This window comes from Drosophila kikkawai, chromosome 3L (assembly GCF_030179895.1).
Source record: "Drosophila kikkawai strain 14028-0561.14 chromosome 3L, DkikHiC1v2, whole genome shotgun sequence".
Lineage (NCBI taxonomy): Eukaryota > Metazoa > Arthropoda > Insecta > Diptera > Drosophilidae > Drosophila > Drosophila kikkawai.
The window spans coordinates 4,289,054-4,311,599 of NC_091730.1; the positions used below are offsets into that span (position 1 = coordinate 4,289,054).

Here is a 22,546-nt window from a genome sequence, read left to right on the forward strand (position 1 = left end):
GACGAATTTCTTATCAAATACCCTCCTTATCCAACTTGATACCCTGTATGTTTTTTGTTGTCTACTTTCTGCTAATGACTTGGACTTGGGCTCCTTTAATTTGCCACTTGTCTGGCACATGCCATTCGGCATTAATTTGCCTGGCCACCACGAAAAAACTCACACCATATAACCAGATTTTCCTCACGATTTTCCCCACACTTTCCGCTCATTTGAAGGCTTTTGCTTTTGCGTTTTGGCTCACTTAATTACAATAATTCATCAGCTTGTTTTTCGCGCTCTATGAAGGAAAAACAAAGCCAGGCTCCATTTTGATTAAATTTATGATCCCTTTGTTTTGGGGAAAGCCTTGGAGCTGCTTCTCCTTCTCCTTCTCCTTGTGCTCTTGCATTAAATATGGAAAATGCGTTATATTATTGGTTTTGTGGGGTTTAACGCTTTGTTGTTGTTGTTGCTGTTATTGGCTTTTGCTGCCAGTTGCATGTGCAACAGGCAAACACACAGCATCCATGTGGCCATGACCATGACCATTTGCAGTGGTATTGGTGGGCTGCATTGACGCACGTGGCCCACCCGCTTTTCCTTGCATTTCCCGCCTCATAGCTCCGCATTTTCATTTCCCTGCTGCTGCTGGGAAGCCTGGCTAGCCGCAAAACTCCTGCCGCCTCCTGATGATTTCAATCAGACTGTGGGGGCGTGCATTAATGGGGGAAAATCGAGGGGAAAACATTTATGCTGCTGCTGCTGCTGGGGAAACTTCGAGGGTAAATGGGGAGTGGACAGCAGGACAACAGGCTCTCAAGCCGGGCCAACAAACATGGCATAAACAAAACACACACCAAAGTGTAATGGCCAATGAGAGCGCCAAAGAGAAAAGCCCGAGAAAGACAGAGAAAATTTGAGAAATTCGGAGAAAAGCTTTGCCAGGCAAAGAGAAAACTCTATAAGCTTTGGCTATTGGGAAAATAAAATGTTTTGGGTTCCTAGTGATGCTGCAATTTTTTTTTAAGGCGGATTAAGTAAAATAAAGATTTTTCTTTATAACAAAAAGTTATCTAAAAATAATTAAGGACATTTAAATATTTAAATAATTAATTTATTAATATTTATAATTTGTTTTTCTATTTTTTTCCTTTTTTTTTTATCCTTTTTTCCTTTTTCCCTTTTTATTTTATTTTTTTATTTTTTATTTTTTTCCTTTTTTACTTTTTTATTCCTTTTTTTTTCTTTTTTTTTTATGGTTAAAAAAATTGCTTTAAATTTTTTAAATAATTTTAAATATTTTAACTTGGGTCTCAAATTATATTTTTAAGATTAAAGTTCAGTAAAACCCAGCTAATAAATAATTTAAAATATTTCTTTAACAAGAAAATGTAAAGGAAAGTTTAGAAATACTCAAATGAAAGTTCTTTACGTAAAATAGTTTTCAATCTTAATTCTTACCCATATTTAATAATATTTTTAAGGTTATAATACCTTAAAATCTCCCTAATAATCCTATTATCCTGCACCAACTTTCCTAGGGCTTATCCCTACTTATGGCACCCTAAAATATTTCATAAAAAAACTGTCAAATGCAAGCTTCTGATTCCTGCCTTTCTATTCCCTTTTTCCTTACATAACTTTTTCATATGAATTTTCACGTCAGCCAAAGCATTATGCAAACCTCTTTCCCCCCACGCGAAACGACAATTTTCATTATGAAAACTTTGCGAAACCAGTTAAATTATGCAGTCGAAAAAGGATTGCAAGGTGTCATTAATAATTGCTTTATGGCGCCATTGTCTTTGCCACCATAATGTGGCTAATTGACAAAACCAAAAAACGTGCCTAAAAAAAAGAGGAAAATACAAAAGAGAGAAGGAGGAGCACTTAAGAGCGCCACAGCGGAAAAAGCTCGCTCTCTCCGCCTGGCTTATCAGTGGGTGAAAATGCGAAAATTCTTGGGTGGTTGGTTGGTTGGATTTGGACTTGGCTCCTCCATCGCCTTGTGTGTGTGTGGTCGCCGCCGCCGCCGCCGTTCGCGACATGAAAAACATTGGGACGGCTTCCGTTTGGCATCAGTTTGTTGGCAATTCTCGAGCCCGTCGGACCTCTGAAACACTACATAAAAATAAAAAAATATAAGAAAATATATCAGAGAAAATACAATAACCCAAAATTAGAAACAACCAAAAAGCAAACAAATCTCTGAGAGAGAGATAATCACATTTGGAATAAACACAAACAACAAAATAAAAGACAGTTCCAGTTTGAGAAATGTTTAACATCAGCTCAAAGCCCAAACAAATTGTGATGTGATACGATCCGTATAATTAACGCGTCTTTTCGTTTTCCATTCAGTTTGATTAAGCCACATCCCTATACGTTTTTTTTTCCCCTTTCGGTTATTTAATCGGGTAATTTTTATGTTCTGTTCCAATTTTCCCTCAATTTTTTTATGAGCTGTTAAATGTATTTATCTGCGCAAAGTGTGTGTGTGTGTTTGTGTGTTGTGTGCAAAGTTAATTTAAAATTTTTTTTATGCTTTGGCTGCCATTCGTTTTTATGATTTTTGTTCATTTCGGTGCTAAGCTAAAAAATCAACAACAAAATAAATAAATAAATCTTATCGCGTCGGAAGACACACTCTTGCTCTGCCTAAAAAAAATAGAGAGTATTATAGAAATATATTCATGTCTGAGAAACGAAATTAAATAAACAAGTGCATTGACTTTGGCTAAGAGAAATCTGAAAAGGCAAAAGAAAAATATAGAAAATATGGCCTAGAGACAAAGTCAAGGTGTTTAAATACCCAAAAAACTCTTGTTAAACTCTTGTCATCGTCGTCGTCGTTATTGTTGTTGTTGTTGGCAATTAATTGTGTGTTTATATATATAAATATATGCGCAAAGCATTTGATTTAACGAATTTATGCGAGAGAAACATCAACGAAATATAACCAAAAAACATATTTAAATGTTGCAATAATTTTGTGTGTAAGAAAAAAGAGAAACAACAACGTTCAATTGATTTTCTGGTTATTTGCAGAAGAAAAAGAAATTTGTTTAAAAATTAATTTAAATGTTTAATTTAATTATTTGTTTAAAGGAAAATAAATTCTGGTTTGTTAAGTATTAATTTCATTAAAAACAATTAACATATGTAAGGAAAAAACCTAAAACTGTCATGAATTTCAAAGAAATACATATTGTTGGTGAATTTTAATTCATTTAACGATAAGTTAACTCTCTTAAGTGTTAAACTTTTTATGAAATTTAATGATTTAATCAACTTAACAAGACAATTTAATTCCTGAAACCTCAATTAATTGAACAAATTACTCGGAAAAACTAGCATCTTTAAATTTCTACAATTATTTGAATATCAAACTATCTAATTGCCACTTTAATTTATAATCCCATTTAGCACAAATACTTCAATCTTGTCTCTACAAATAAATTTTTGGCCATGAATAAAGCCCACAATTAGGCCTAAATAAAACCCAAAAACTTAAGCAAATAACACAGAGAATCAGCCTGAAAGACACACGCACACTCACACTCTGAGCCACGCCTATTGAAATAGCTATTCAATTATAAGTTTTACTTGCAAACTAAGAAAGTAAATTACCCAATATTTCAATTCGAATCGAGGCAAAAATAAACAAAACAAATGGCAGGCAGAAACCACTCAATCCACATGAGTGAAGGATTTTCATATGAAGGGGAAAATGGGAAAAGTTTCTTAAGCAATTAGAGGCAAGGCAAGGAAATGAAGAGAGGGAGAAGAGATGGAGACAAATTGAAGTGGAAAATCGTTATTAAGCCGCAACTTTATCATTATCCCAGCCAAAGGGGCCAGTGGCCACTCAAATTATAATTTACTGACCTTTAAAAACCTAAAACTTGGTAGACGACTTTTAGTTTGGGTGTTTTTGTACAGAGCAAAAAGGTTTATAAATTTTTAATTTATCATAAATAGTTTTCTAACCAATTTTCTTAGCAAAAACTCGCTTAATTTGAAACTTTTTGCCATATTTAATAATTTACAAAGTTTTTAATTTTATAGAAAATATTTTAATTTAAAAAGTTACTTGGAAAAGGCTTCTCTAACTATGATTTTCTATCTTTTAAATATATATTTTATCAGTGTATTTTATACTTCATTTTTTGTAACAAAAAAATACGCACCTGAGTATGAAATTCGACCCGTGTATCTGCGGGATACATAAATAATAATACCTGGGGGTTAAGGACGTCGGACCAGCTGGGGAAAACCGAGGCGAATGGCCATCGATATGGTTGCCATTTGCTGAAGTATCCTTCAGTGGGTAAACGGAGACGGAGGCAGCTGCTGGATAAACTCTACTCTGGCAGCTGGAAAAACTGTCTAAGAGGGTGGAAAAGCCAAGCTAAGCAGGCTTATTTGCTTGCTGCTGTTGCTCCTCGAATTCGGCCGCCCTTGAGCTTTACGTGACTTTTGCGCCATGCGAGTGGCGACCGTGATGATGCTCCACCATAATTCTTCTTTCATTTTCCAAGGAACTCCTCATTCCTTCTCCTATGGGTGCAAGTGAAATTAATGAAGCAGTTCATCCGACACTGAATTGATTGGCTTATTACGCTGGCAGCTTGGAAATAGGAATTGGAATTTCACTTTCCTTGTTGTGATGCTGCTGCTGCCAGGATAAGTGCTGCGATGACAGGACATTTCTTTGGATTGCATGCCTCATTTGTCTCCTGATGTCCCGCATTTTTCTCTACCCGTATTTTCCCCTGCAGAGTTTGATTTTTGTTGTGGCATATGGAGAGCTTCTCATAATTGAATTCCCATCAAACCGCAAATAACATCAAAATTACATTATTTGCACTTCCGCCTCGTCTCTCGGCTCTTAATTGCGAAACATTTCCGATATTTCAGTCACGTTCGAGTGCTATCAATACGGCCACGTCAATGCCTCAATATTTGGCATCAATAACAAAGCCCAGACCCTCTTAACATTTTCCCTTTTTGCCTTCTGTTATTTTTTGGTCCTTCTGCCAAGTCATTAATTTTTGGTTTTTTCTTTTTTTTTTTCGGAAAAACATTTACATAATACCTCAAAAGCCAAGCCTCTAGAGTCATTTGTTTGATTAGCAATTTCAAGGGGCGTGGGAAAACACTCGGAAATAGGAAAACCAAAATCCAAAAAGCTCATAAAGAAGTTTTTTCCACTCGAGACAAAAGGAGGGTAAAGGGAAACCTCCTTTTGACTTGAAAATATCTTTTGTATTTTACAGGAAAAACCAAAAAACCGAAACAGAGTTACTACAAAAACGAATTATTGTGTTTCCTGAAACAAAACTAAAAGCTAAAAACTACTATAATAAATATTTAAATAAAAAATAAAGAAAAGCAGAAATTAAAGTCAACTACGGGTCGGTTGTTCAACAAATAAACTAAACTATATATACGTCTATATACAAAATATATAAAAAATATATATACCTAAAATATAAATCTTAAAAAATATATACAACTCTCCAAGAAATACAAAAGACAAAGCGTGTTAAAGAGGCTTTCAAAACTAACATTTAAGCAGAATCCAACTATAAATCGCTTCAATTAAATCGAAAGTGACAAGCTTAGCAAATAAAACAAAAGCAAAACTAAGTAAATATTTGTTAATTACGAAAAGCCAAAGCAAACACAGACGAAACAATAAAAACGGAAAAGCCGGAACGAGATGAAACACTATACAAATTAAAGCAAACAAAGTTACAAAACGCCGCAATTGAAAGCTTCCATTTTGAAAACCAGAGAACATATAAATCAAACAAATATTTCAATATACATATATGAATTTATGCAATATATAAATATATACATAAAACAGTTACTATTTTCTATAAATTTATAATAAACGGAAATACAAAAAGGCAAAATATTTACAAGAGAACAACAAAGAAAAACGTTTCAATTTTAAAATACAAATAAATCAATAGTAAAAACAGGAAAAAGGAAAAACAAATATATATATTTACAAGAACTACAAATATCAAGTATACGTTGGACATAAATTTTACAAAAAGGAGTGTAGAAAAAATCTGTAAAATTTTCAAGCACACCAAATGCTGCAAAATCTGCAACCGCAACAGCAACAACAACACCAACAGCAGCAGCAACAGCTACTGCAACATCAAGAGCAACATCTGCAACAACAGCAGCAGCAACATCTTCAACAGCAACACCAGCAACTGCTGCAGCAACAGCTGCCGCAGCAGCGTAGACAAACCTACAAGGAATATTTACAGCAAAAGCAACAGCAACAGCAAAACAAGCAACCACTAAGGATATTCCGCGTCCACTACATTCGACTCAACTCCAAGGACGGCGTACCGTCCATCAATCAGCAGACAAATGGCACACAGAATGCAAACCAGAATGGCACCAAAATGAAGACCATAGCCCCAAATATACGCCGGCGGCGGCGTTGCGACAAGCACCATTTGGAGCTGTATTGCAATGAGACCACCACGCCGCCAGGTGCAACCAGTAATGCGCCAAGTTGCAGCAATAGTAGCAACAACATTAGCAGCAGCTGCAACAGCAGCAGCAACCAGCTAAAGCCCGGCGGTCTGCGTTTAAGGGAATGCATTACGGCGCCCAGCACGGCCGCCAGTTCGCCGGTGGATGAGCAAATGTCCATCCCAGCGCCACCGATTACTCCGCCACCGGCCTTTCTCACCGAGGGCTATAAGCGATCCAGCACCTCGGTGTCCACTTCGGCCCTGCCGAGTGCCACCAACCAGGAGACCCAGACTCAAACTCTGATGGGTGGCCACCACCACCACCAGCAGCAGCAGCATCAGCATCAACACCTGCATAGCCTCAAACCGAGTCAGAATGCAAATCAGAATCAGAGTCAAAACCAGAATCCAACCCTGATGCGCCAACAGAAGCCATTTCCCGTAGTTGCCAAGCCATTGGGTCTCCAGAAGCCCCGGACAACGGCCACCATAGCAGTCACGTTGAACAGCGGCTCCAGCAAGCCACGTGCCACGGTCAAGAGGAGTTTAGGTGAGACTCAGAAGAGAAGGGGAAGGGAAATTCAGGGGGAAAATGTTGTATTTAACTTCCTTTTTTTTTAATTTTTAAATTAAGCAAAGAAGAAATTTAGTTTACTTACTTAATCTTAGGTAACTCTGAAAAGGATTAATTGCCAGAAAAAAACATCTTAAATCCTCCTAATTAAGTTCCTCTATCTTCTAAAATTCCAAAATATCTTAAAGCTTTTCCAACAAAAACTATCTTTATATCTAAACACATACAAAGTTTTTTTAAGACCTCAATGATTGGCTTCACTTTTCTTTATGTAAAACAGTTAAACTGTTGATTTTTCCCTCTGCTTTTTCGGGGGGGTTGAGAAGGATAGCCTTCAATTCCCCAACCTCTGAAGAGTCTGCGATGAAACATTGCCCCTGGACATTGGACATTGGACACTGGCCTTGGGGCATTGCAACGTTTTATGGCGGCGGTAATAAAGTGTGTTATATGTGGAAAGTGGCTGAGATGGCTGTGATGTGTGTGAGTGTGTGTGTGTGTAAGAATAATGGGCGTGGTCAGCCATAAAGAGGAGCCACCAAATTGCAGCTGCGTCCATGCGGTAGGATTTCACTTCATTTTCTTTTTGTGGGAGGTAGAGGCGATTAGGCTTAAGCCTGCAACTTTATTGAAAACTTTTATGGCTCACAGCGGAAGCTGAGCGCTTGCTTTTTGTGTCAACTTTGAGGCAAAATACAAAGAGCTTAAAGTGTCGATCAGGAGAGACAGATACGAGCTGCATTTGATAGTTTATGGTGGAGTGGCTTTAAAAATTGTGATGGGAAATAGCAGCAGATGTTGGCTAAAATGGGGGTAAAATGTGGGTATAAAGTAGGAAATAGTAGAGAATAAAATGTGGGAAATTGTGGGGTTTTTGAGGGAATAATGAGGTTAATTTTTAACTTAAAAAACAAGTATTTAAATAAGTATAGTATTTTATTTCTCATTTAAAATATATGCAGAAAGAAAAGAACTTTTTATATATTTTAAACCCTCTGATTTACTAATTAAATCCCTTATCCACCTTGATTTTATTCATTTATTTCCCATATTAACCAAAGGTTGATTAATTGAATCATTCAGTAAAAACCGCTGGCCCTTAAATCATCCATCCAATCAAGGCTCTTCAGTTGCCTTCTCCATCCTTGGTTTATTTGTTTGATTCTGCGTGTAATGAACTCCATTATGGCCAGACTGATTTACCCAAGAGAGAGAGGTATATATATATAGAGTGTGGCTGGGATGTTGACGATGATGCCACTCGATAAGGCCATTGTGGCCGATATGCAAATGTTGAACATTTGCTGAGGAGACCGAGTCGCACAGGCATCAGAAAGTGTCAATAAAAATAAGTTTCAATGCAATTGGGTACGGGGGTCCTTTCTCGTCCTGAATTCTTAACCTCCTGCGCCCTCGTCTTTGCCTTCATTTGATTGCATTTGCTGGCAGGCAGGAATTGCATATTGAGCTGGCACAAAAGTTGCCCTGGAGAAAGATGAGAAACGAGAAATGTATATATTGTGTGGCACAGCAGCGCCTGCTGCTGGAAATTATGGGTGGAAATGGGTAGGGAAATGGGTAGGGGATGGTATGCTTTTTTCCTACAATTGTCGCCTCGAATTTTGATCGATTTGTGTGCACAATTTGCTCGTAATAAAAAATGTTGTATGCTTCTTGGTGTATTTCTAAAAAATTATTGTATTCTGGCACTGGGAAATATATTTTTAATATTTTTTTAATAGAAAAAAATTAATAAATAAAAATAGAAAATAGAAAAAAAGAAAAAAGTAAATAGAAAAAAAGAAAGAAATAGAAAATAGTAAAAAAAAAAACTATAGAAAAAATTATATTAAGTTGAAAATACAATTAAATTATATTAAGTTGAAAATACAATTTTTTGTTGAAAACTAAATTTTTTATTTAATATTAGTTAAAATTATGGAGGAAATAAATGTATTTGTTCATAACTTTTAATATTAAGTAAATTTTTAAAATTATTAAGTAATTTTTTAAAGATTATATTTTGGAAAAAATACAATTTTTTGTTGAAAACTTAAATTCTTTAAAATATATAGTAAATTGTTTATAAAAAGGAATTTTTCATAATTTTTCAAGATGGTACATCTAAAAATGTTCTTTAAAATATTCCTATATAGACCTTATATATTTAAATAATATATATATAATTTATATAATTATATATTATATATTTGTACAAGTTCTATAATTATTTAATATATATTATATATTTATATACTTTATTTAATTTCCTCTCAGTGCCTCATTTAATAGTATCTTTATTGTGCAAACTTCTGGCATGAGTTTCAGGATCATTTCTGTTGGCCCAATGAATTGCATAAGGCCATTTGGAAATTGTGCTCCTCCCTCCCTCTCCCCTCTCCATTCCGTGTTCCGTGCTTTTTGTGGGGCCAACACGTGTGTGCTGGCAATTACCAGACTTTTGGCATGAGTTTGCCAAATTTTCTGGTGCTCTTGTAAGGAGATGCTGCCACAAAATCTAATTCCTCACCAAAAGGAGAAGGAGGAGCAAGCTTTTGGTAATGGATTGCGGGGTAGAAAATGGAAAATCTATGCCAAAGGCAAGCTGAAAAGGAAACTGACTGCATGCCAACGTTACGTTATGAAATATTCAATCAAAATATAAACAAATTTTCAAGCCATAAATCCGACTGGCAGCAGTCAAGGTCCTTTCTACACACACAGCAGCAGCATCTTGCTTTCAGTAGCAGTCGTCGTCGTTCCCATTCATTGGGTCATTCAATCAGTTATTTAGCCCATCCGAGAGGCATTCATTTCATTATTCAAATATTTCGATTTTACATTCACCTAACGAACTATTTTTGCCAGGGCCACTCAAAAAGTGTTTGAGCAAATATGGTTGGTAGGTAGGTAGTTTTTCCAATGACAGAAGCAGGTCCCAGGGGGGGTGAGAAGGTGAAGGAAAGTCCGAGGAAAGTGAGTTTGGTTGGGTAAAACTTTTGCAATTTTCTAGCATATAAAAGATTGCACCATGATTTAAATGCATGGGGAAGGGGAGGAGAAGTTAAAGGAAATGCTATGAGTTTGTAAGGATTTTCTTTTTAATTTTTATACTTTTTTTCAGGGGAAATTCTAGTTAAAAGTGTTTGATTTTTTAACCAATTATAAAGATTTCTGGGAAGAGGAGGAGTGTTTGAGAAGGATTTTTAATGGGTAAAAGGAAATAATAAGGTTTTTTATATAGTAAATAATTTTAATGTATTTTATTTATAGTAAAAAAATATAGTTAACCATTTTCAATATAAAAAACTTTTTCCCCAAAACCTAAACTGCATAACAATTTAACAAAATGCAGCTTACATTAAACAAAACAATTCTATTAAAACCATCGACAATTATCGATTCTCAACTCTTTTATTTAATGAATTTTCACACCATTAATGCGCGGGGGGGAAAACTTTTCCTGTTTGAAAAGCGATAGCAGAGTGACCAATAGCCAAGTTTTGTGTGGAACTCTTTGAAATTAATTGGCAATTAATTGAAACTTGTCCAACTTTTAGAAGCAAACTTGTAACGAGAAATTTGGGGCCACATGTTGTAAAGTGAAACCAGTGAACACAACTCAAGGTTGCAAACTGCATTTTCCTCTCGAGGCAAAAGGAAATTTTGCTAATGTGGGCCAAAGTATAAGGAAAAACTTTTGAATTATCCCGCGAGGGCACTGAGCGAGTTAATAATTAAATGCATTATGCGAGAGCCAGCTTTTTTCTTGTATTTTTCCTTGTATTTTTCCTGGGCTTCTTCTTGCCTTGGCTTCGTATAATCCGTAAACATTAACGCAGAGTCATCATCAGGGGGGGGGGGGCGATGAAAAGCTGGGCTTAGGGTTTTTGGGGGAAAACTCCGAGTAAGCAGGAAGCTTTTAATTGAATGCGTGACTTGTTGAAACTTTTTGTGATTTTGCAGAATGAGGTGACGATTTGTGGGCGGGTTAAGCTGCTTTGTTGACAGTTTTTGGTTGCCTTTCTCTCTCTCACTCTTAACTCGATTAAATGAAGCCTCAAATGTGGCCACTAGCGAAGCTTTTAATGAAAATATCAGGCAGAAGCCAGATTAAATTAATTGCTACAAAATTGTGCCGATTAACATTATAATTACATAATTATAAGGCTTCTTGTTTAATTAAATTGACATAACTAACTGTTGAATTTCCATCTTATTTCTTTGCAGGTGAGTTTCGCTTTCTTTAAGCTGGATTTTTGATAAAATATATAGTTTATTTAGTACAAAAAACTACCAGGTAATCAATCAAAAAGTCTCTTAAACTTGCTGCAATCAATTTGAAATGCGGCAGCGAAGCAATCAATTATCTGTCACGACAAAGTAAGGACAACTATCGAAAAGATATATATATACCTCGAGAAAATGAAAAAGTGTCAGGAGTTCTCTTACTTTTTCCCTCTTGTTTCTCCTTTTTCTTTCTCGGAGATTGTTTATTTCTTGTGAAAATGCACAAAATGTCAAGCGAAAGTAATCTAATGAAATTTTTAGACCCGCTGACTATGGCAAACTAAGCTTATTTATGATTTTTGCTGGCAGAGTGGAGTTATTTCATGTGGAATATCTCTGCCGAACACTGGCACAACTTTTTGCTAAACAATTTCAATGAAGTTACTTTTTGCACAAAAAATAGGAATACAAAATGCCAAATGTTGCATACTTATTTGGGGCCAGCATTTAAATTGCCATTCCTGGGTTGTTACTTTTATAGTTTTTTGGTGCTTTTACACAAGGGAAAAAAGGGGAATTTAAAGTGGTAATTGAAGTTGCAATTGAAATATAAAATATGTAAAGAAATAATTGAATTTTAATTGATGTTAAATGGTTTTTAAATTTTTAGTTTGGGAATACTTATTAGAAAATTCTTATGCTTTAGCTTAAAGTAGAGACTTAAATATTCAATTTAAATTATTAGTAAAGTTCCTTAATTTATTCTTTTTATTAAAACATTTTTAAAAGATCATAAATTTAGGGTTAAATAAAAAATATTATGCTTTAACTTAAAATAAATATATTTTTAATTATTTTATTTAGGTTAAAACTCTACAAATTTTGTTTTTTCTAATTTTTTAGAGCTTTATCCTAAGTAAAATGTTTAAAAAAGTATTATTTTAAATTTAAAGAATGATATTTTTTACATTTACATTTCTAGAGACCTTAATATATTTTAGTAATATTTTAAAGTCTCTAAAAATATAAAAGTTTATAATTTTTAGTTCATATTTTCCTTTGAGGCTTACCAACCACTATTTTCCTGTAACAATTCCTAATTTTGGCTGCCTTCCAAAACCAAAAATTCAACAAACAAAAAAAAAGAGAGCACAAAAAAATGACTCACAAAAATGTATGCTGTTTGTTTGCCATTGCAATTCCACAAAAATATGTAATTAAAAATGAATTCAGAGTTGGTTTTCACAACTTTCCACGCACTTTCCAATGCGGCACGTGGGCGCAGTGAGGCGTGCTTGTGTGTGTGTGTGTGTGCTGGTGTCTGTTTATCAGGTTCTGCCGCGTCCTTGCACACCACAGGGAAAAAAAAGAGGAGATATGGGGCAGAAAGTGCAAACGCAACCGGGAAAAACGCGATGAGAGAATCAACATCCGGCACAGGGAAATTCAGCCAGCAGCAGCAGCATCAGCAGCAAGTGGCAAGTGCAAGGTCAACTTTGTTGAAGGACAGTCCTTGCCGCATGCCACTGGCAGTGCTATACCGCTGGCCATCACGTCTTCCTGCCCCCCTTTATAACCCTCTTCCCTTCAGGCAGGCTACCCTCTATCTACTCATTTTCCACCGCCCCAAGTTTCCTCTCCACATTTTCCGCAAACACAAAGCGCAATTGTCGCGTTCTGGTTTCGTGGATTTTGGCCGTATTTGCTGTTTGTATTGTTGTTTGCCTTTTGACGAGTGTGCGAGTGTGTGTATTGTCACATATGTGTGTGAATTGGGGGTGGGTTGGAGGGTGGGTTGGAGGGTGTGTGTGTATCTCTTTGGGGCGTGTGTAAAAGCGGTTGTGTTTGCCTTTCTCTTGGCTGTGATTTCGTTTCGTTTAACGTTTTGCGGTTTTTTTTAAGTGCACACTTGAAGGCTAATTGTTGTTGGCCAGGCCAATTCAAGGAGAGATTTTCCAGGGAAAATATAAAGTTATACTTCCGGAAGATATGTATATAAAATACAACCTTATTTTCTTATTTAGTTTGGGAATTTTCAAGGTTCTACAACAACCTTAAGCAGTTAAACCACAAGTTAAGGTTTTGGTTTTGGCTTTAACCATCTTTACACACATATTTCTCTAGTTTTTCCTGAACTTTTGTACCTTATTTTCCTTCCCAAAATCCTATTTTAGAACTTCCCTTAATTTTTAAGTAAAAACCCAGCTCCTTGACAAGCTCCTCCTTGCAACAAGTGTGTGAAAGCAAACAATCAGTTAAACGAACCGCACCAAGGACCCTGCCATGTTCTACTAATTCTACTGCCATATATCAATGTTGAAGCCTCTGGAAGAGGAGGTGGAGCCTCCATTTTCCACAATTTCCGCATAATTTTCCATGGCACATAATTCAAATTTCTTTTTTGCCTGCTGCTGCCAGACATTGTTAAATAATTCAATGCTAATCTTTAAATTAAAATCAACTCGCCAGCCATTATGGGGCTGAAATTTATGAAAAGTGCCTACTATATAAATAAAATGAAATGAAATAAAATTCTTTCTATTAGCTGCTGGTTGTTTCCCTGCCTGGTTGCACATGCCAGTGAAAATTTTATTTACTAACGTTGAAACCAGAAGCGAGGCTCTCTCCTCGCTTGGCTGCAATTTCGTTTTGGGGGGCTTTTTTTTTTGTGTCTGTGTTTTTGCATAAAATTTTCACCAGGAGAAAAATTCATGACGCGTGGCCGTGTTTTTCCTTGATTTTCAGAGGGCGCTTGTGCCTGCCTTCAACAATTTGCGTTGAAAATTTGCAAAATGTTTGCCCTGTATTACGTAATGTTGGGTAAAGTTTGCACTCACTTAAATAGATGCCAGAGAATCATATCCTGGCTGCTGGAATAATGGCCAGGATCCCTGATCCCCCGCCCGTGTCAAACTAATGCCTTAAAGTGTCACAGAATGTGGGCGTGGCGAAATTAAAAATTCAAATGAAAATGTGCCAGAGAGGAGGAGCAGAAAGGAATGGGAGGAACGCTGAGGAGAAGAGTAAAGAAGACTGGGAAATGAGGAATGAGGAAGGCCAGAGGAAAGGCAAACAAATTAAGGACTTCCTTGCAGTGGAATTTCCTCTGCTCCAGATGACTTGGCACTACATAAAGTGGCCTTGCTTTCTTAAATTTGTTGTTATACCCAGTAATTGTACAAGAATAAAATTTATAGATTTTTAAAGTGAATTTTAGAGGTTAGAAAATATTTTTTAAACAAGAAAATAGTAAAATTCCACAAAATTAAAAAGGGTTTAATATATTTTTAATACCAAGAATAGTAAAATTTTACCATAAATAAAAAACTGATCTCAAATCAATAATTTCTCCCTTAAAAAATATTAAAATTCTAATATAAATAAGAAACTTATCTCTGAGAAATATATTTCCCCTTAAGTATTTAACACTTTTCTGTCGAAAGCCTGGGTATTTCATGGTCGTGTCTCTACTTTTTATTGTAATTCATTTTAATGCTGAACTGAACTGCTGCTGTTTTGGGTTAAAATTGTAATTTCCTGCTACTCAAAGTCGACTTCCTTTTGGACTTTTGCTCTATTCTCTAGCTCGTTTTGTATTTCAAGTTGGGTCCACTCCTTGTCCACTCAAGTATTGTCCTTTTTTCTCTTATTTTTTCTTCCTATAAGCCACTTTCCTTTGCTTGTTTAGTGCCACTTCAAAGTTGTCAAAAGGGTTTTGTGTGTAAGCCGCTTAAAGAAGAACAAGTGAAATAAATATTGGTAAATAACAAAGGGAATATGTTGTGTTGTGAAATATACTTTAAACCTGAAGCAAAAAAAAAAGTTCACAAGAAAATCTAGTGGGGAAAATCCTGGTAAACCCACCCCTCTTTCCCGTGAGCAGATGAAAAGCACAAAACTGTAGAGACCATAAAATTTATTGCTCACCTTGGACGTGGGCGTAGCTCAACTTTAATTAACCCTTTTTGCCAGGTGTCTGTCCTCTTGAGTTCCGCCAGCTTCGGTCACAAAGGGAAGCCCTGGGATAGGCCTTTAGATAAATGCCAGCGAAATAATAAAAAAATATATATATACTCTATATAAAAGCACAGAGTACAGGAAAACCTTTTACAGATTTCGTTTATCTTTTTTTTTTGTGAGGTTTTTTAGTCGTGGTTCTGTGGCTTCGCTTTCTCGTTGCATAATATTCACTTTCATTGTGCGTTTTTTTGCACAGAGAAAAAGGGTTTAAAAGGGGGAATTTGATATATATTTAAAATTTATAAAAGATAAAGAATATAAAAATGTAAATTAATAATTAAAAATTAATAATAAATATAAAAAATGGTTTAAAAAGAGAAATTTGATAAGTTTTAAAAATTTATAAAAGATAAAAAACATAAAAATGGAAATTAATAGTTAATAAAAATAATAATTAATAATTAAAAAAAATTTATAAAAATAATACAAAATAATAAATCATTAAAAAGCTTTTAAAACAAATTTTAAACTTAACTAATTTCTAAAAGCTTTCAAAAATATTTACTTTTAATTTTAATTTAAATTAAAAAATTCCTTAAAATTCTTTAAATGTATTTATAATTTATATTAAACCCTAAAGCCTTAAAAATTATTTTTTTTTATAATAATTTAAAAATTCTTTTAATTTTTTAAACCTTCAAAAATATATATATTTCATTTTTAAACTGCTCTTTTTTCTTGTTATAAATTACCTCTAAAAATTGTATATAGCCATATCCTCTTGATGCCAAGGCCGAGTCCTTTCCTATACCAAGGTCACAAGCCCCAGAGCCGCAAATAAAATGCAGTTGCTTTTGGCCTTTCGCTTTTCTGTGGCTTTGATTTTAGCGCCTGTCCTTGATCTTGATGGGGGGTCACACGGACTATCATCTGGCTTGTCGGCCCTACTTTTTCTTCCTGTGGCTATGTTGGCTGTCATCATTATCATCCGGACCCACATCAGGGCAGGCCCCAGCCACATATCTGTGTTCGTTTTTATATGACTAATGACTGTCAAGCGCTGACTTTTGGCCGGAAAGTTGCTCCTCCTGGACGCTTAACTAACCGTCATCATCAGGGTTGGGCTAGGTTTTTTTTTTCTCTTTTGATTTATGGTAATTTATGTATGTATGTCCTGCTGCTGCTCCTGCTGCTGCTGCTGCTGCTGCTGCTGCTGGTGCTATCTGAAACAAAACTAATTACATAAATGAAGAGCCAGCATGTCGATGTCCTCAGGTTATCAAGTAATTAAGCTGTTATCAAAGTTGGTCCTTTTAGGAATTTTCTGAATTCAATTAGTGAGAAGTATTTCTATACTTTATATAGTATAGGTTTTACTTTTCCTTCCTTGATTGATTGTGTCTTAATTACACTTTGCTGAACTGTTTGTGTGTGTGTGTGCTTCAGGTTTTCCATCAAATCATTGCAATTTACCTTGAGTGGCAATAAGAATACATTTAGGTTTCCACAGATTATTATATTATGTTCTGATTGCGTGATCCCAGGCAATTGTATATGGGCCAAGGAAAATTGCTTTATTTTTGCCAAGGATTAACTGGGATTTATGCAGCTTAATTTAATGAATGAATTGTGTGTGGTTTTTCTTTGAATTCAGTTATAGTTAAATCTATATAAAATTGTTTTAAATGGAATTAATAAAGCTTAATTTAATGGTTTAAATTTAAAATTGTTCTAAGCTGCCTTGATAAGGTTTTCTTGTATAAACTTTTAATAAATTTACATAAAAATTGGGTTTATAAGACAATTAATTTGTTTTAAATCCCAGATTAATGTTTATTTATTACTTTTTTATTTAATTGTGGTTTAGTTTTCCTATTTTTAATGTTTTATCTGGTTATTAGCTTGAAAATATTATATTGTAGCTGGTTTTTCTGTATATTAGCCTCTTTTTTATTGGTTTTCCAGCTCAACTAGTTTTGTATTGACCAAGTCTTGGCTCTCTCCTTAAGATTTATTGATCTAATTCCAATCAAATTAATTTTCTGCTATTTATTTGACAATCAAAATTTACTTTTCCTAAGATAAATCTCAAATCCCAAATGACGTTTCTGTGGCGGACGCATTTCCGCACATTCGCAGCGTCAGCTAACAAAATACAGATTAGGTATAAAAAAGACGCAAAAACAGAGAAAAACTGGGGGTGGAAAAGCCTGGGTACGTCATCAAGTGAGAGTAGAGATGACGCCCCGCCATCAGTCAGCCAAGGAAAACAAACAAACCGAGCGGACAAACAAATTTCCAGCCGTTTGTCCGCACATGCTAAAGCTAAAGCTAAAGCTAATGGCCATAATGATGATGATGATGCTGGCCAAGAGATAATGAAGGAAGAGCAGGGACACAACTATTTTTCCGACCTTCACCCAATCGCTGGCGTTGAGTTTTTGTAGTATTTTTTGGTTGCTTGAGTGACGCGGAATTTTAATGAACTTCACCTTCGGCAAGGCAAAATGTGTTGGCAATTTGTTGCAGCCCCAAAGTCTTTACATGTTAATGAACTGTGTTTTTATTTGCCACATCTATTATCTATATAATATATATATATTTTTGTGGCTGCTATTTTTGGTGCCTAGTCTCTGCTCTCTCTCCTCTTTTGCGTATTTATATTTATAACATGTTAATTTTGTTGCCAGCTTAATGAATATTATAATTAAAAGCAGAAGAGATGCTGCTCTCCTCTGTTCTTGTGACACATTGACTCATTGAGCGGGAATTTATTTTCCGCTTTTCTCTGCTGCCTCTGTTGCCGTGATTCATTTGGTTGAAAAAATTCTCGACATTCGAATTCTTTGACGCCATTGAAAATATGTTAGCTCTTGGTTTGCTTTTTTCCTTTTCAATTTTATATATTCTTTTCGGTCGATGTTGTCTCTTTAATGTGCGGACATAATTCATATGTTTTATTTCTTTGGCTTAAATTCCTGAGCAGCTAGAATAAATATTCAGGGTATTTTGCTTAAACTTAACGACTTTAAATAAATAAGCAAGGAAAATATATAGAAAATAAAATACTATAAATAAATTCAAGACAAAATGGTAGTAAACATTTTATGTAGAATTTATTTATAGTATTTTTTATAATTTTTCTAGAATTTATTTATAAAATTTTCTATATTTTTCTTGCTTATTAATTTTTATTTATTTTTCTTAATTTATTTATTTATTATTTATTTATTTGTTTTATTCATTATTTATTTATTTATTTGTTTTATTTATTATTAATTTTGTATTTATTTATTTTTTTATTATTTTTATTTTGTTTTTATTTATTTTTTTTTAAATAAAATTTATTTATAATTTTTATTTTATATTTATAATATATTTGAAAAAATATTTCAATTAAATTCTTTTGTTTATTAAACTGAAAAAATCAATAAACCCTTATGGCCTTTTATGAGCCACATTTCCTGTTTTTAATGTTTATAAATCTATAAATCGCTCGTTTTTCATAAAACAATTTCCTTTAAAGATATTATCACTGAACAAGGGGAAAATAATAATCTTTAATATTCCTAATGAGGACTCCTACTGATCAACAATTGTCTCTCTTGGCAACTCACAAACAATCAATCATCTTTCTTAGAGCTTCATTAATATATCTTTCGATGGCATCAGCTGATGACAATTCGTATGCCAAATAAACTCTACTCCTTGAGTCTTACATAAGACAAAGCCTTTGCTCTACTTTTGGCCATCAATCATGGCAGTCAGCAGTAGAGCAGCTTGCCCTAGAGAATCGGAAATCCTTGGGATACTGCTCCTCTTCCTTTTCCCCCCCAGAGGCTTAAATTTATGTTTATTACTTTCACTTTCAGTTCCCTCTTAAAGGCAGTAAATTATTTCTTTTTAATTATGTCATTTTGTCCCCAAAAAATGCCCGCTCAAGTTCTTGTCAACAGATTTTTCTTGGTCTTGTGTTTTCTTTTTCCTAACCAAAACAAACAACAAATCATTATCATCATCATGATGATGATTGTCGTCATTATTATATGGTAGAAAGAGATGACCTTGCCGGCATCCGTTGGGCAAAAAATGATGGCTAATTTATTGCAAGGCTCTAACACACTTGTGACGACGCCATCGCCAGCCTTAAAAATGTTTTATTCGGGGCACTTCCGCTGTCAATTAAAGCAATTTACTGCCTAAAGATGCTCTCCGAAAAAAATAAACACAGAGAGAAATTAAAAAAGGCTTTACATTTTAAAGTTATAAAGATTTTTGAATAAATAAAACTAGAATTTCTGTCTAGTTAATTTTTAAAAGTTTTATTTAAGCAGCTTCTTATTTTCTTCATTTAAATTATAATACATTTCCCTTATAAATATTCAAATAAATATTCTCCCTGTGCATTGTATATATAAATACGATCTCAAGGGCCGACTGCTGCTGCTCCTATGCATAATTCAAGCCGTAAATGCTGAAACTAATTGCTCTGCGACAGGCGCAACACATGGCGTATGATTAATGTGCCTAACAGGACGCTTATCATTTTCTTTCTTTTCAAAAGGAAATAAAGAAGGATTCCTCCTGGTGTGACCTTCAGCTATTGATTGAAGCCAACGCCCTTAACTATGCTATGAGCATTATTATATATATTTTTTTTGTTATTTTGTGTAGGAGAACATCACACATGACAGGAAATCTTTCTTGTTACCGGAAAAACGCCGCGAAAATTTAATGAAAAAAAAAAGAAGAGTAAGGAATCGCAGCCGAAAAATACCAAGAAACAAAAGATATTTGTTGTTAGAAGGGGGGAAGCTGGTATCTAAACCTATTTTAGCTAAGCAATTTGTCTGCTCAATTTCGATAAGGTCTTTGGGGAGGCACAAAAAACAGACTAGACTCGATAAAAGGGAAGTAAATTTAATTTTTTATAATTTAAATTTCATTTGATAAAGTTTGAGGCTCTCTAGAACCTAAAATCAAAGGAAAACTAACTGAATAGGGTACTAAATATTATTATAATTATTATAAAATATTTATCAAAGCTTGCTCTCTTATTTCTCTGTCTTACTAAATGAAGTCCTACTGTAAAAACCCTCAGACACATGAGTTTGTCTTTCCGAGTGAGCAGCAGAATGTAATCATAATTCGGAGTATGCCTTAAACATAACAAAAAAATAGCTAAAAGCACGTACGAAACACAAACACACTGGGAAAACTCATCTCAGAGGCTGTGCTGTGCTGTGCTGTGTGGCCTTTCCTAAGCGTTTTCCCCCTGCAGCTGGTGGCTTTGTTTTTGTTGTTCCAGTTTCAGCAATTGGGTGTGAAAAGCTTTTGGGCTGTTTGCCTATAAGTGTGGGCTCAGGTTCAGGCTCAGCCCCTGCGAGTGAAGGTTTGTGCTTTCGGAAAATATGGCCCCAGGCCAGGGAAACTCGTTTGGCAGTGTTAAAGTGACGTTAACTGTTACTCGGCACTCGCACCACGTGTCCTAAAGGCCACAACGGGAAAACCTGCCAAAAAAAAAAAAAAGAATCCCTAACCCCAATCTCACACCCCATTTTCATGGGCTTTTTAGCCACCCTTTAAGCCCTGGGGCTCGTTAATGCCGCTTGGAGCCGCTTTTTCGCCTTGTCTCTCCTCAAGCCGTTTACGGGGCACGGTTTTCATTTAATTTAAACCCTCTCCAGACCTAGACTCTACTAAGAAATCACTAAGAAATCGGCTAAAACGAGTGGCAGACACACACACCCGTGTGAAATTGTTGCCCAGACAACAAATCCAATTTGATGAGTTCCCCTTTCCCTTAAGCCTGTGTCCCTTTTTAAAAATTTTTTCCTAAGGTTTTCCCTAAGAAGATTTACAAGTTCAAGTTGAAGTATTTGCAATCGAGACGAACGACAACGACCTATGACAGGTGATTGTGTCGAGAGTTTGAGAGTGTGTAATCCCGGTTATTTGCTAGATAAATCTGAGAAGAACCTCTTTAGACACTCTTGGGGTAGCAGCTGTGCTTGATTAATGAGTTACATTTAAATGTTTTCACTTTGACAGGGCGACAAGTTGCTGATGGACTATTGTTTAGGCAGAGAAAGAAATTTTGTGACTTGATTTATGGAGTTTTTAAAGGGAAAATTGATTTTTATAAAATATTTTTATATCTTTGAAGGGTAAAAAAATGTTGAAAAGCTGTAAAGGAGCCATTTCTGACCCTATAAATCATATATATTCTTGATCAGCATTCAAAACCGAGTCGATCTAGACATGTTTGGGCAGATACAAATTTTGGTAATTTTTTTGGAATTTTGTTAAGGGGTTACATCGTTAAAAATTTCAGAAATCGACCAAAATTCGGATTTCCTAAAATTTTAAATTAAGTTTGCAGATTTATAAGCCTAATAAAACCTAACACAAAACAGTTTTCCGAATTAAAATTAAGGCTTTTTTGACTTAGTTATGGAATTTTGAAACTTAAAGTACCTTTTCTTTGATAAAAAACATTTAAATAAGAATTTACTTTACCATTTGACTTGAAATAATAATATAAAATTCCATTTTAAAACAATTTTCCACCAAATTTGGTAATAGAGCCTGTTCTGCCTATATTGCCATCAGTATTCCGCTTAAAACTTTATGTAAACTCTATCATATTTCCAATTAAAAGTTAAGTGAGCTGGCAACTAAAAGTCCAAAAAAGAGTCCGAGATTGTGCATTCCAATTAAATGAAAATGAAAATGCTTGCTTTTCGATGGCGACTCTTCCAGGCACACACACACATCTCTAATTGGAATTCTGTGTTTTTCGCGCAGCTTTTTGCAGCCATTTGCAATTTTGGTGTTGCCTACTTTTCAGGGCGGCGCATCTATAAAATTTACACCGCAGTGGAGCGTGTGTACGTCCAAGTGTGTGTGTGAGTGTGTGTGGGGGGGTAGGTTAGGGAGGCAGCTGTCCATGTGTCGAGTGTGCGGCTCGTAAACTTTCCGGTTTTTCCTCTCCTCCCGCACTTGTTGTTAGTCTTTGATTATGTTCGAAAACCGCAGTTCAAGTTGAAGCCGACCCCGAACTTTGGCATAACTTTTCCTTCTCGCACGTTGTTGATTTTTATTTTTATGGCATTATTTTGTTCTTTTCGACCAATTATTTCTTTATGCGCGGGGCTTCTGTCGAAACGGTTTTTCATCAACTTTTCTCGCTTTCCCTTTTTGTTTTTCTTGTATTTTCTTTCTTTTCGGAGGTCGTTTCCCAGCCGAGCTCCGAGTTCAAGCTTAAATTAAATGTTATTTATGCTTTCCT

At 35.0% G+C, this 22,546-nt stretch overlaps 1 protein-coding gene across 14 annotated transcripts in view; it reads left to right on the plus strand.

Moving 5' to 3' along the window:
* LOC108079770 (phosphatase and actin regulator 2) overlaps positions 1-22,546 on the plus strand; it is a 123,822-nt gene that overhangs the window by 81,675 nt on the left and 19,601 nt on the right. Inside the window, exon 1 of one of the 14 annotated variants that reach the window (XM_041777263.2) lies at positions 5,878-7,041. The exons of 12 other annotated variants lie outside the window; for them this stretch is intronic. In XM_041777263.2, coding sequence (XP_041633197.1) covers positions 6,093-7,041 — 949 coding nt within the window. In that variant the 5' untranslated portion in view covers positions 5,878-6,092. Of the gene's footprint in view, positions 1-5,877; positions 7,042-22,546 lie in introns of those variants that run through there. One more of the 14 variants, XM_041777264.2, reaches the window with a different exon arrangement.